This window comes from Hemicordylus capensis, chromosome 1 (genome assembly GCF_027244095.1).
Source record: "Hemicordylus capensis ecotype Gifberg chromosome 1, rHemCap1.1.pri, whole genome shotgun sequence".
In the NCBI taxonomy this organism is placed as follows: Eukaryota; Metazoa; Chordata; class Lepidosauria; order Squamata; family Cordylidae; genus Hemicordylus; species Hemicordylus capensis.
In genome coordinates this window covers 5,108,576-5,123,144 of record NC_069657.1, presented here as the reverse complement: position 1 = coordinate 5,123,144, position 14,569 = coordinate 5,108,576, and the positions used below count along the sequence as shown (strand labels likewise).

The 14,569-nt window shown below is 48.1% G+C and overlaps 1 protein-coding gene across 3 annotated transcripts; it reads right to left on the bottom strand.

Moving 5' to 3' along the window:
• Positions 1-2,943: 2,943 nt before the first annotated feature.
• Positions 2,944-13,139, bottom strand: VCPKMT (valosin containing protein lysine methyltransferase). 3 transcript variants are annotated; one of them, XM_053247586.1, is made up of 6 exons: positions 12,579-13,139; positions 11,766-11,876; positions 11,374-11,479; positions 8,153-8,272; positions 7,809-7,913; positions 2,944-3,346 (listed from the first exon to the last, which is right to left on the bottom strand). In XM_053247586.1, the coding sequence occupies exons 1-6, from the start codon at positions 12,902-12,904 to the stop codon at positions 3,332-3,334; spliced, it is 783 nt and encodes a 260-aa protein (XP_053103561.1). In that variant the 5' UTR covers positions 12,905-13,139; the 3' UTR covers positions 2,944-3,331. The 3 variants fall into 3 exon arrangements, with proteins under 3 accessions (XP_053103561.1, XP_053103563.1, XP_053103574.1); XM_053247588.1 differs by having other exon boundaries at positions 11,374-11,446; XM_053247599.1 differs by lacking the exon at positions 11,374-11,479 and having other exon boundaries at positions 11,777-11,876.
• Positions 13,140-14,569: the final 1,430 nt, after the last annotated feature.

The window sequence follows — 14,569 nt, the reverse complement described above, 5'->3', positions numbered from 1 at the left end:
TTAAAGTGGTGTCCAGCAATCCCTCTTGCAATATTAGATAATAATAATAATAATAATATTATTAGATAGGATCAGTTTCAATCTGTGATACCTGATCACGTGGACAAACTGCTTGGGGCGGTGTGGCCTACCATGTGTTCTCTGGATCCTTGCCTGACTTGGCTGCTTCTATCTAGCAGGGAAATTGTTGGAGAGGGCCTAGTTAATATCATTAACTCATCGGTAAGGGTGGGTAGGATGCCTCCTTGTTTGAAAGAGGCAGTGATTAGACCACTCCTTAAGAAGCCCTCCCTAGATCCCAGAGTAATGGATAGTTATAGGCCAGTCTCTAATCTCCCATGGTAGGGCAAGGTGATTGAGAGAGCGGTAGCTAACCTGCTTCAGAAAGCTTTGGAGGAAACCGATTATTTAGACCCATTCAAACAGGCTTTAGAGTGGGCTATGGGATTGAGTCTGCCTTGGTCGGCCTGATGGAGGACCTCTACTGGGGAATCGACAGAGGGAGTGTGACTCTTTTGGATCTCTCGGCAGCATTTGATACCATCGACCATGGTATCCTTCTGGATTGCCTGGGGGAATTGGGGATAGGAGACACTGCTTTGAAATGGTTCCGCTCCTATCTCTCAGGCAGATTCCAGATGGTGGAACTTGGTGCCAGTTCCTCTTCAAAACGGGAGCTATTATATGGAGTGCCTCAGGGCTCCATTCTGTCACCAATGCTTTTTAACATTTACATGAAACCTCTGGGTGAGGTCATCAGGAGATTTGGTGCGGGAGGTTATCAGTATGCTGATGACACCCAAACCTATTTCTCCTTATCATCAACAGCAGGACATGACATTCACTCCCTAAATGCCTGTCTACGGGCAGTAATGGGCTGGATGAGGGATAACAAATTGAAGCTAAATTCAAGCAAGACGGAGGTGCTCATTGTGGGGGATTGGAATTTAAGGGATGAGTTAGATCTTCCTGTGCTGGATGGGGTTACACTCCCCCAGAAGGAACAGGTGCATAGCTTGGGAGTGCTCTTGGATACAAGCCTCACCCTAGTATCTCAGATGGAGGCTATGGACAGGAGCACTTTCTATCAACTTCGGCTGATTCAACAGCTGCGTCCATTCCTTGAAGAGAACGATCTCAAAACAGTGGTGCAGCAGCTCGTAACGTCCAGGCTCGACTACTGCAATGTGCTTTATGTGGGGCTGCCTTTGCACGTAGTTTGGAAACTTCAGTTAGTTTCACAATGCGGCAGCCAGATTGGTCTCTGGGATAACCCGGAGAGACCATATTATGCCTGTCTTAAAACAGCTGCACTGGCTGCCGATATGTTTCCGGGCGAAATACAAAGTGCTGGTTAGTACCTTTAGAGCTCTGAATGGCTTGGGTCCAGGTTACCTTAGAGAGCACCTTCTTCGGTATGATCCCCATCGCTCGTTGAGGTCATCTGGAGAGGTCCTTCCCCAGTTGCCTCCGGTAAGTCTGGTGACAACTCGGAACTGGGCCTTTTCTGTAGCTGCTCTTGGCCTATGGAATGCACTCCCGGCGGATATCTGCAGTTTAGGCTCGCTGTCGGCCTTTAAGAGAGCCCTAAAAACTTCCTTGTTTGGCCTGGCCTTCCAAGGTTTGTAATTTTTTTTTAAAGTATTTTAATTAGTTTTAAATGGTTATTTAAATGGTTTTTGAATTCTTTTTAGAACTGTGTTTTAAATGGTGTGTGTTTTTAGGTCTTTTTAAATTTGTTGTACACCGCCCAGAGCCTTTGGATGGGGTGGTTTATAAATGTAATAAATAATTAATAAATAATAAATAAATATGCACTACTACTACTATGAATATTTATATACCACTCTTCAACCAAAGTTCACAAATCAGTTTACAAAGAAAAATACATAAATAAAAATGGTCCCCAGTCCCCAAAGGGTTCACAATCTAAAAAGAAACATAAGGCAGATACCACCAGCAGCCACTGGAGGGATGCTGTGCTGGGGCTGGATAGGGCCAGTTGCTCTCTCCTTGCTAAATATAAGAGAATCACCACTTTGAAAGCTGTCTCATACTTTACCTCCAGAAATGGGTGTAACTGATGTATCAGCCAAAGCTGATAAAGCACTCCTGGCCACTTCCTCAGCCTGAGAAATATGAGAGAGCTTTGGGTCCAGGAGCACTCCCAAGCTACGTACTTGATCTTTCAGGGGGAGTGTAACCCCAACCAGAACTGGCAGATCTAAACAATCTCTCAGATCTTGACCACTCACAATCAATACTTCCTTCTTATTTGGATTCAATTTGTTATCCCTCGCCAAGTCCATTATCACATCCAGGCAGGCATTTAGGGAAGTTATGTCCTTTTCTGATGAAGTTGATAAGGAGAAATACATCAGGGTGTCATCAGCATACTGATAACACCCAGCACCAAATCTCCTGATGCTCTCTCCCAGAGGTTTCATGGAGATGTTAAAGAGCATTGAAGACAGTATGGAGCCTTGTAACAGTAACTCTCACTTTACAGAGCAACAGTCTCCAAGCGACACCATCTGGAATCTACTCGAGAGGTAGAAATGGAACCACGGTAGAACAGTGCCACCTCCCTCAGGTGCCCCCAAAGGATACCATAGCCGAAGGTATTGAAAGCTGCCGAGAGATCCAGAAGTATCAGCAGAGTCGCACTCCCTCTGCCAAGACCTAATTGGAGATCATCTAACAGGTCACCCAAGGCAGTTTCAACTAGTCAATTGCCCTACCAAAAGCCAGTCTGAAATGGGTCTAGATAATCAGTTTCCTCCAGGACTGTCTGGAGCTGAGAGGCCACCAGCCTCACAATCACCTGTATGTGGATCTTGTTATGTTTTAATATGTTCTTTTGATCAGTATCAGCAGAAACATTTCAAACCATAGCATGAGTGCAGGGAACTTTCCAGGATAGTGTATAAGAAACAGGAAGAGTTTGATGTCAATGTACTTTATTATAAATTTCTAGTAACAGTTTAAGAAAACAGATCATCCTCCAAACAGAGGGCTAGATAAGAAGTACAAATGTACCCTTCCTCTGACTTTGTGCATTAGAAATCTATGCTCATCTGATCCCCAAGTGGTCCTTCTCCTGTAACCAGCTCCCATGTGGACAGATAAGAGAGCTTTGGGTTGTTTGCATCTGCAGCTCTCAAACATGGTGCTCATTGATCCACTTTTGAAAACACAGACATTCTGCGAAGGATCCACCAAGAAATGCTGGTTGTTTCAGCAAACATGCCCTTCTTCCCTCTCTTCTCCACAGTTCCCACCAGCTGCAGAGCATCAGAAAGCAGGAGAGACACAAAGCATCCAAAAGGTGTCACGATGGAGGATTCTGAAATACGTTACGCAAAGGACAACATGGTTGAGACCAACAGGGGTCCTAATTTCTTTTCAATAATAAAGTGCTTGTTTTGCAAAGTGCTTTACAATCTCACGCTCTCTCTTACAACAATCCCGTGAGGTAGGCAGGGAGCTGATAAACGAGGGCTCAGGAGCAATCTGTTGCCTGAAACAACACAACCCTTGCATGGCAAAGGTTGGATTCTCCCAAATGCAGACCTGATGCCAGACTATCCTAGATATCTGATCCTGGACCATCTTTCCAATCTGCTGTGACCAACAGAACCAAATACACTCCCAGCAATGAGCATCTGCAGTCTTCAAGTTTGGGCCCAGATTCTGTCCTCAGAGCCAACCTCTGAAGAGGTCCATCTGCATTTGCCACCGGCTCATCTGGTGGCCACTAAGGGATGGGCTTTCTCCGCTGCTGCCCCGAGGCTTTGGAACGCACTCCCTAGTGAAATAAGAGCCTCCTCATCTCTGACAACTTTTAAAAAGTCTTTAAAGACACATCTGTTCACCCAGGCTTTTAATTAAATATTGTTTTAATGGTTTAAATGCTGTTTTAAAATATTGTTTTAAAATTTTTAAATTGTTGTAATCTTAAACTTTTTGTTTTTGTTTTAACTAATGTTTTACTTTCTGTTTTTATTTTGTTGTAAACCGCCCTGAGACGCAAGTCTTGGGTGTTATAAAAATATGTTAAAACAAAAACAAAAAAACCATGCTAACCTGGAATGTGTGAAGTGATAACAGGATAGCAGCAACTGTGCATTAGCTGAGGGCTGCACAACTTCAGCTCTCTGGCTGGTTTTGGACTACAACTCTCATCATCCCCGGCCACAGTGGCCAAAGGTCAGGGATGATGGGAACTGTAGACCACATCTGCAGGAGGGCCAAAGCTGTGCAGGCCTGCACTAGCTGGTGCTTAGATGGGATCTGGTAGTATCAACTGCTAAAAGAAAAGGGTGCTAGTTTTCAACATCCAGCAACTGATGATCATTATTGACTTGCATAGCACTAGAATTAGCTATTTTCCTTAGAACGGACATATGAAGCGGTCTTTGACTGAATCAGGCCATGAGTCCATCTAGTTCACTGCTGTCTACACTGACTGGCAGCAGGATTTCAGTCAGGGACTGGGCCAGGGACCGCTCTTGCATGGAGCTTTGGCCCAGCTGCAGCTTGCCAAACGTGTGCTGCAAGGCTGGCGAGTGTGAAAAGCTAAAAGTGAGGAGAGCCCAAACTGCCTCCTTCGCACAGCCTCAGTCTGTAAAATGAGACCCCAAACAGCCTGGTACAGAAGGAACACTTGCTCCCTGCAAACGGTGATTTGTACACAAGGAAGCAGCTGTGGGGACATGATGGGCTCCTCCCCTCTCCAGCACAAATCCCCACCAGTGTTCCCTCCAACAGGGGTTCCCAGGTGCTGCTGACTGATTGATTGATTGAGTGCCGTCGAGTCGGAGTCGACTCTTAGCGACCACATAGAGAGATTCTCTCCAGGACGCTCCGTCTTCCGCTTGGCCTTTCAGGTCTCTCAGTGGTGAATTCATGGCTGTCGTCATCGAGTCCATACACCTTGCTGCTGGCCACCGTCTTCTTCTCTTTCCTTCAGCTTTCCCCAGCATAATGGACTTCTCAAGAGAGCGGAGTCTTCGCAGAATGTTTCCAAAGTATGATAGTTTGAGCCTGGTCATTTGTGCCTCGAGTGAAAATTCTGGATTGATTTGTTCTATGATCCATTTGTTTGTTTTCCTGGCTGTCCATGGTATCTTCAAAAGTCTTCTCCAGCACCAAAGTTCAAAAGCATCAATGCTTTTTCTATTTTGCTTCTTCAAAGTCCAGCTTTCGCATATATAGAGTATTGCAGGTAAAACCATTGTCTTAATGATTTTAATCTTTGTAGGTATAGACCAGGCCTGCTCAACTTAGGCCCCCCAGCTGTTTTTGGACTACAACTCCCATAAGCCCCAGGCACAGGGACCAATATCCAGGGATTATGGGAGTTGTAGGCCAACATCTGCAGGAGGGTCGAAGTTGAGCAGGCCTGGTATAGACACATCACAGCATCTGAATATCCTTTCCTTCATTGCAACCCTACCAAGTGCTAGTCTGTGGCGTATTTCCTGACTGCTGGATCCTTTACTGTTGATGGTAGATCCTAAAAAGCAGAAGCTATCCACCTCTTCAATGCCTTCATTATCAATTCTCAGGCTGGTTGCTGTACCTGTTGTCATTAGTTTTGTCTTCTTTACATTTAGTCGTAGTCCCATTTTTTTTATTGTGCTCTCATAATCCTCAAGCAAAGGTTATTGCAGTTGGGGTTTCTGGAAGCTGGAATCAACACATCTGGGAATCCACTCTCAGAGGGAACACTGATCCCAACCCCTTCCCCCAATTTATAAACCCTTTCTACCAGTTTTGGCAGCCACCTAATGGCACAGAAGGGCAATAACTTGATTATCAAGCCAGAGGTGGCCGGCTTGAATCCCAGCTGGTATGTTTCCCAACTATATCGGGCAGCAGCTATATAGGAAGATGCTGAAAGGCCTCATACTGCATGGAAGGAGGCAATGGTAAATCCCTCCTGTAGTCTACCAAAGACAACCACAGGGCTCTGTGGGCGCCAGGAGTTGAAACCAACTCGATGGCAAACTTTACCTTTACCAGTTTTGGTCCCAAGGCAACTTACAAAGTTTTAACCTAATTCCTTTTATGTTAAATTAATGGTTAAAAAAATCAATTATGGCTCGATTGTCAGGCACATGGGACAGGGCCTTCACAGTAATTGCCCCCAGGGGATATCTGTTCCTCAGCCTCCCTCATTGCCTTCAGGAGACAACTAAAAACCTGGCTATTTAATCAGGCGTTTGCCCAATGCAGGTCTTAAGTGGTGCAGTGGGGAAATGCTTGACTAACAAGCAGAAGGTTGCTGGTTCGAATCTCCACTGGTATGTTTCCCAGACTATGGGAAACACCTATATCAGGCAGCAGCGATATAGGAAGATGCTAAAAGGCATCATCTCATACTACGCGGGAGGCGGCAATGGTAAACCCCTCCTGTATTCTACCAAAGAAAACTACAGGGCTCTGTGGGCGCCAGGAGTTGAAATCAACTTGACGGCACACTTTACTTTTGCCCAGTGCAGGGATGCTGTTTTTACTATTGGTGCTGATCTGGGAGCTGTATTTTTTGGTTTTACTGTTGCATGTGTTTTGTTACTGATTTTATTATTTTTTAATATTTCTGCTGGAAACTGCCTTGAAATATTTTATGGAAGGCGGTGTATAGATGTAACAATAGATTACAAGAGACTCAGAACAAAAACAAGGTATTAAAACATCAGAAAGGAAGAGCACTAGGTAGACAGCAGCCTCTCCAGCACAACATAAAGCAACTGTCAAGTGTATCCTGTATCAGGCCCACCAAGCAGCATTCTCTGTCCTGCAGATCTGGCCCCTTTCTAATACTTCCCACATCAGCCTTAAGTATGGCTTAGTGCTCTGTCTCAGTGAAGCCAACCACGGTTCTCTTGTAAACTACCACCTGAAATCATGTTTTTAATTGGGTTTGCAAACTGTGGTGGTGCAGGAACCTGGCTACCATTAGCCATCTTTAGGGCCAGTATGCATGTAATAAACTACAGTTCAGGCTAATAAGGGAAAGGATGGATAACTTGTACTGGAGGGGACAGGAAGGTGTACAGTTGGGTTCCCAGTTTGCAAGGAACCAGAATTACATCTGCCCTGGACCAATCATAGGGCTGTGGCAAGGATGAAGGAGACACAGAAATGAGATTTCAGATGGGCTAAAACCTAGGGATGTGCAGGACGTTCCAAGCGCAGAACTTTCAGCCTCGAAACGGGCCATTGCGAGTGTTTGAACCTAAAACAGAATGCGCTTCAAATGAAGGGCCGTTCTGTCGGAATAACTGGCTCAATGGGTTGTTTTGATGGAATGTTCCAGGCATTTGTGTTCTGTTCCAAATGCCCTGAACATTCAGTCAGACAACCGGTTGAGCCTGTTTGAAGGGTTCATTTGAAGGGCGTTTCGGGTCAGAACACTTGCAATGGCCTGTTTCGAAGCAGAACATTCTGAGCTCGAAACACTCTGAACTTCCCTACTAAAACCCTAACAAAATAGGCTAAACAGGATTCCAACTATGGAAAAGATCTTGCATTGCCCAACACTTGCTCAAAAGCAAGCAAAACTATTGCATATATGGACAAACATCTTCCTATTGCCAGCACATTTGTTTAATTTATTTTATTGTTCAATTTTTATAATTCCTTTCATAATGAACCTCAAGGCAGTTTACAAAAGTTAAAATACAATAAAGTTTCATTAAAATCACATTTAAAACCTTAAAAGCAATTAAACAGTAAAAACCATAACACCAAAAAACCATCATAAAAAAGGAAAACAAAAGCTACACTACAACGGCCCTTACCACTTTCTTCCTTCGGATGATAAAGATATGGATGTCCTCACTCCGGTACTCCTCATCATGCTCATCCAGGGGAACCTTCTCCAACTCAAAACCCCTTTGAAGCAGCTGTGATTTTAAATGACACCAGAATCAAAAAGTGTCAAGATCCTTGACCCCACTGAGATTCACTTTTCCTATGCTCATCCCAGGAAAACGACATTAGTCTAACAATAACTCTGATACTGCAGCCGATGAATCTTGACCAAAAAATCCCACCCTTCTGCCAACTCATGGAATCATGGTGGGCTACAACCAGACTTTTCTCCACCAAGACATGCTCAGTTAGGAGCACAAGGAGAATTCACCTCAAAGAATCTTTTCTCCACTTCCGGGTTCTTCCCTAGAGTCCTTTCTTCATAGCAGCAAAGGATGCGGGTTTCAGGGCCTGCCAGGTCCTTCAGGGTCTTCAGCAATGGCTCCAGTGACTATCCACAAAACAAGTGTCTTGTCATTTAACTTCATTTCACTGCTTATTGTATTTTAGCATCTAAAGGGCTAACCAAGTTCATACCAAAAAGCTAGACACTTTCCAGCTAGACTGCCATATTTAGTGAACGCCATATGATAATCGCTTGAGGGCCCATTCAAACCATCAGTTATCCCTGAATTCACTGGAACCTCTAGTTTGTTTGTGGCTTACCTGAGAACAAGTAGTGGTGAGCACAAGCCAAAACCTTTAGCAAGATCAGGGGTTGCTGACCTGCTTCTCTCATACCCCAGTGGCCTCTCCACAAGCAATCATGTAAACAATAGGAGGGCTATCATCTCTAGTGGGCTAAATCCTCAGCTCCATCAAGGAAACAATGTGGTTTGCAAATGACTCAAGTCAGTGATGAGTGCAGTTGAAGCACCCTGGGACCAGTGTTCCCTCTAACAGGGATTCCCAGATGTTGTTGACTACAACTCCCAGAATCCCCAGCTGCAATGGCTTTTGTTTGGGGGATTGTGGAAGTTGTAGTCAACAACATTTGGGAATCTCTGTTAGAAGGGACACTGCCTGGAAGTTCTTGCACATACACACAGAAGATCTCTTAAGGCAACCACTTCTGAATGTACAAAATGCTAATTCATGCCACAGCAGCCCCAACAAGAAAGTAATGATTATTTCCATTTTAAAGAAAGAGAACTGATTTCACAAAGGGAGCTCACACAGCAGCTCTCAAATGCAAGCTGTAGGGGTGTGCAATTCGGATTTTCGGTGTTTCGATTCGGATCCGAACCGAAACACCCCTGTTCTGTTTTGTCTCCGAATATGGCCCATCCGAATCACCCCTGATTCGATTCGGATCCGAATTAATCCGAATCTGAATCCGAATCGATTCGGATTAAAAAACGGGTCCCAGGGGCAAAATAGTAGGGAAGGGTGGTAGTGCCAAATGGGTGAGGGCTACCACCCAAATTTCGGGGGGATTGGGCAAAGGGCTGATTTTTGGTGAATTTTTGAAGTTTTAGTGTCTTTGGGTCAGATCGGGGGCAGAAAGTGTGATCTGGGCCAAAAGAGTGGGGTGGGGTGGTAGTGCCTAATGGGTGGAGGCTACCACCCCAATTGCAGAGTGATTGGGCAGTGGGCTGATTTTTGGTGAATTTCTGAAGTTCACCCATCTTTAAGGTTTTCCCCCATTAGGTAAAATGGAGGGTGTATCGCTTCACGTCGGGGGGAAAGGGGTGGCCTAGAGCGGTGTGGGGTTGGTGGTAGTGCCGGGTAGGGGCAAGGAAGCTACCTGAATTTTTTCAAAGGATTTGGGCAGAGGGCTGTTTTTTGGTGAATTGTTGAAGTTTATGCGTCTTTAAGGTTTTTCCTCATAAGTTATAATGGAGCTTTCAGCAGCCCCATAAGTGCACTTGGGGGTGCTGGGGTGGCCCAGAGCGAGTGGTGGTGTAGTGCACATAGGGTGCCAACCAACCCCATGGGTTGCTAACCCATGGGGTACAGGGTTCTGTTGCTTCTGAGGTATTCTGAGTGTAGATTCTATGATAGCAAATGAGATTTTCAATGAGACACCACGAATCCACTCTAATTTGCTATCATAGATTCTACACTCAGACATCACACTAGCTCTCTAGGCTGACTATACCGTAACACTAGGGATGAAGAAATCCCAGACGCCAGGCCAATAAGAGAGCCACCAATTGGAACTTAGTAATGCAACGTGCCACAGACTATTCTCCCAAGTCACTTGAAACAGAACACTGGACTTAATGTGAATCATCTTTCTACTCAGAAGACAGGAGGACATCCTGAGAAGGGCTGGCCCTCCCTTGTTCTCTGGCAGCAGGGCTGAAGCTGCATTTTCCATTTCCACCAGTTGCGGGCACTTCTCACCTGCCTTCATCAGCCTAGGAAGGCTATGCTCCCCATTTGTTTTCAGAGCAGCTCTGCCTGATTCAGGCAAAGACCCAGAAATCCAAATTAAATAGAGAGAATCTCTCTCAGACATCCCATAGCAGGTAAGGAGCAAGAGAGCACCCAGAAGAAGCTGCAAAAACCAGAACCAAAACACCAAACATCTACAGGTGTATATGGGGGTGTTGCCTCCAAGAATTTCCCCTGGCATGGGCAGAGTCCACCACAGACCATTGGGTGCTTCAGACAGAACTCGCTGTCTCACCTCCCATACAGCAGATTCATCCTGTCACCAAGATCCAGGCTGCCAGAGAAACATCTCTGCACTTTCAAGGCCATACAACACCTTGCCTGCAATACAGGATGATGAGCTGCCTCAGGAGCTGCCCAACTCAATATTCTGCTTGGTGCCGAAGAAAAAAAGATAATGAAGAGCCACTCTGGAGCTAGAGTTTTTAAAATAAGCACCTATACTCCAGAGGCTTTAGGAAGGGACACTTCAATCCACTGCACATGACCTGAAGCTGTGGGAAATCCCGCAGACCTGACAAAATAAATCTCCATGTCCCTATCTTCTTCGCTCACTGCAGGTTCCTACACTTTGCATACTAGACAGGGTGGATAAAAATCAATGATTTTTAAAAAATAATAATTAAAAAATCAGATTTTTTTTAATTTAAGTCGGATTTTTAAAATAAAATGCTTTTTGAGGGAAAAAATCTATCTAAAGATAGTTTTCTATTTAAGATACATTACAGTCCAAAGGTTATTCATCATGAAATAAGGATTAGTTTTTAATTATGTAGCATGAGGCTGTATATATGCAATGTTTAAATTTCTTGGTAAATGAATTCAATTAATCCATTCATAATGTCATGCTCTTGTAAGATTATTTTGGGCAATTTTTCTATCTAGAAGAGGACCAAAAATGAAACCTTCATCTGGTTGTAAATATTAAGATTATACCAGTAAGAATGAGTCTTTATGAAAAAAACCATGATTTAAAGCTAGTCTTTCTAACTAGTGATTTAAACAGATTTGATTTAAATCAAATCCACCCTGATACTAGCGGAAGCATTTCCATTACAAGGATCTCCCCTAGGAGAGTAACCCTTCTCAGGATGTCCACCTACTACAATTCCCTTTATAATTTGAGGGGATGGGGAGAAACAAAGCATTTACCTCTTCATAGTAGATGCAGTCTGCCATCAATATGTAATCCGGTGCAGGAAGGAAATCTGTCACTTCTTCACCCCTTGACAAGAAGAAGAGCAGGACAGAACTCCCACTATATTAAAAGTAAAATGGCTTAACGTACCTAAACTTCTAGCCTGCCTCCATCCGAACGATGGATAACGAACCTTTAAAAAGTCAAACATATACACAGTGTTCAGCCAGTTCAAGTCAAAGCACAGAACTGAAGTGAACTGAAAGCAAACTCCCAGGTTCACAGGCACAGGGCGGATTGTGTCAATGCTTGTGCTCTTGCAATTAAAACTGACCCCCGCCAAAGACAACTGGCGTGCCATCTCCAGAAGGAACAGAAAACTGCAAAATGAAGCCTTCATACGAACCATTTCAATACCTTGGCTCGAATGGACCCCGTGAGAAGATGCTGGTTGTTCTCAATGTTCATTTCTATTAGATCTTGAACTTCCTCGAGATCCGTAACGGTAACATTTGCTCTGCAAAAGAAAAGGTGGTGGGGCATTTTAATTCACTTCAGGGCTGACTCCTTGCACCTGTCAAGAAAACACACACAAGCTTAACGCCCCTGGTTTGGATGCGGTATAGTTTTGCTTGCAACCCAGCGGCCTTAAAACGCAAGTCCGCAAAGCGTTCCTGCAGCTGCCCCGGGGCTGGATTGAGAGGCAAGCGCCTCCGTCGGGCCGCAAGCGGGGCTCGGAGGCTGCTCGGCTCTCTCCGTTTCCCTTCCAGCTCAAAAGCCTCCCAAGCATTCGAGGCGCAGGGGAGACACCGACACCCACATCTGAAGGGAGCGAGGGAAATGGGTCCCGATCTTGGGGGTGGCGGGAGGAGGTGATCCCAGGGGCGGGGAGCAAGGGGCAGAGCCTGAGGAGAGAGGCGGGGAGCGGGGGCGAGGGAGGGGACGCGTGTGTGTTCGCGTGCGTGTGAATGGGAGGCCTGCCCGGGTCCTCACAGAGGGCAGCCCCCTTTCTGCTCCCGGCAGCAGGAGCCCTAAAGGGAAAGCTTCCCTCGCCCGGTGGAGTGTCTGCCTGCCCCGCGGCAGCGGCAGCGGCCCGCCACTCGCACGCGGGCCCCTCCGATCCGACGAGGGAGAGGCCTGTGGGGCGGCGCCGCTGGACCCCGCTTGGCTTCGCTCCCTCCCCCCCCCCCCCGCAGGGGCAGGCTGATCCACCACGCACCCGAGGCAGGCGGCCATGAGGCCCACCAGGCCGGGGCCGGCGCCCAGCTCCAGCACGGCCTTGCGCCGGAGCGGAAGGAGGCGGCGGCGGCCTGGGCCGGGGGCGGCGGCGGCGGCTGCTTCTCCCTCCAGCTCCTCCTCCTCGGCCGCCGCGCTCTTCTCCAGGAAGCGGGCGAGCACCAGGGCGGCGTCCCACACCACCGAGCCCGTCCCGCCGGCCGAGCGCTGCGCCAGCCGGAGCCGCTCCCCGCCGCGGCCGCCCCGCCGCGCCAGCTCCCGCTCGAACAGCAGCGCCGGGCCCGACGACGACGACGACGACGACGCCATGGCCGCGGCGGCAGCAGAAGCAGCCAGCAAGCGCGCCACGGGCCGGGCTGGCAGGGCTGCCGCCTCTCAGGGGCGGGCCTCAACGGCAGCGGCCCCACCTTCCCTTCGCGGGCGGCGGGGTGAGCCCGGTCTCCGCTGCTGCCGCCGCCCCTTCCAGTTCACGGAGCAGCAGGGCCGGCAGCAACGACTAGGCGGCTGCTGGACTACAACTCCCCCCGCATTCTCAGCAGCAGCAGCAGCAAAGCCAGAGGGCTGCCGAGGGCGGGAGTTGTAGCCCAGCCTCCGCTTTTGGCCCTGGCCTGCTTGGCTCATCTGCAAGGGGGAAGCCCCCTCCCCTCCCACCACCAGGATGGGGGCTTGAAGAGGGGTTTGGATCACTTCATGGAGGAGAGGTCTATCAAAGGCTACTAGCCGGAAGGCTACAGGCCACCTCCAGCCTCAAGAGAGCCAGGATGCCAGAGTACCAGTTGCAGGGGAGGAGCAGTAGGAGAGAAGAGGGCATGTCCTCAACTCCTGCCTGTGGCTTCCCGTGGCATCTGGTGCAGGGACGGAGCCACCATTGGGCAAACAGGTTAGGAACATAGGAAGCTGCCATATACTGAGTCAGTCAGACCATGGGTCCATCTCGCTCAGTATTGTCTTCACAGACTGGCAGCGGCTTCTCCAAGGTTGCAGGCAGGAGTCTCTCTCAGCCCGATCTTGGAGATGCTGCCAGGAAGGGACCTTGGAAGCTTCTGCCATTCCCAGAGCAGCTTCATCCCTTGAGGGGAATATCTTGCAGTGCTCACCTATCAAGTCTCCCATTCATATGCAACCAGGGCAGACCCTGCTTAGCTAAGGGGGCAAGTCATGCTTGCCACTACAAGACCAGTTCAAAGAACCCGGGCCGCCGTCAATCAGGGGCCACGCCTCACAGCCCCATCACGCCCCCCACGTTTGACATCAGACACGGGGGCGTTATTTCACCACCAAATGGGAGATTGGCCTGCACTGCATTGGCAGTGCAGCTGGAACAGCTCTGGCCCAACACAGCACGGGTGATCTGCCTTCCAAACATTTGGGAGGGAGACCGCGCCCCCACATCTGATGTCAGATGTGCAGGTGGGGCTAGCAGGCCCCGTGTCTCAGGGGAGCAGAGCCAGGGGCCGCCGCCAGCCTCGCTCCACGGCTGATCTGGTAGGTCGCTGTGTAAATCAGGATGCTAGACTAGATGGGCCTCTTTGGGCCTGATCCAACAGGGCTGTTCTTGCGTTCTCTCTCAGGTGCGGCAGCGGCTGCTGCATGCAACTGGGACGCCGCCCCCTTTGTGCACAGGGTAGGCCTGGCCATCAGAGGCCTGCTGAGCCACGTCTCTTCCCTGCGCATCTGCTCAGCCGCCCCACCACGTAGGCATGGCACACATTCAAAGAAACTAGGCTTAAGAGAGTTGCCTGCCTGCTTGCCAAGGGGGTGCTGCTGCCTTGTTCGTGACTGCTTGCACAGAGCCTAGTTGGGCTTAACAGATACCAAACACCACAGCCAGGGCTGGAGAAGCCAGAGGAGAACTGCCCTACAAACCATGTATGGCGTCCGCTCTTTCGATTTTCCTTCAAGCCCCTTCTGGAAACACCTTCCCCACATGGCACATGCCTTGGCTTAGGCGCTTAATTCTCATTCCCAACACTG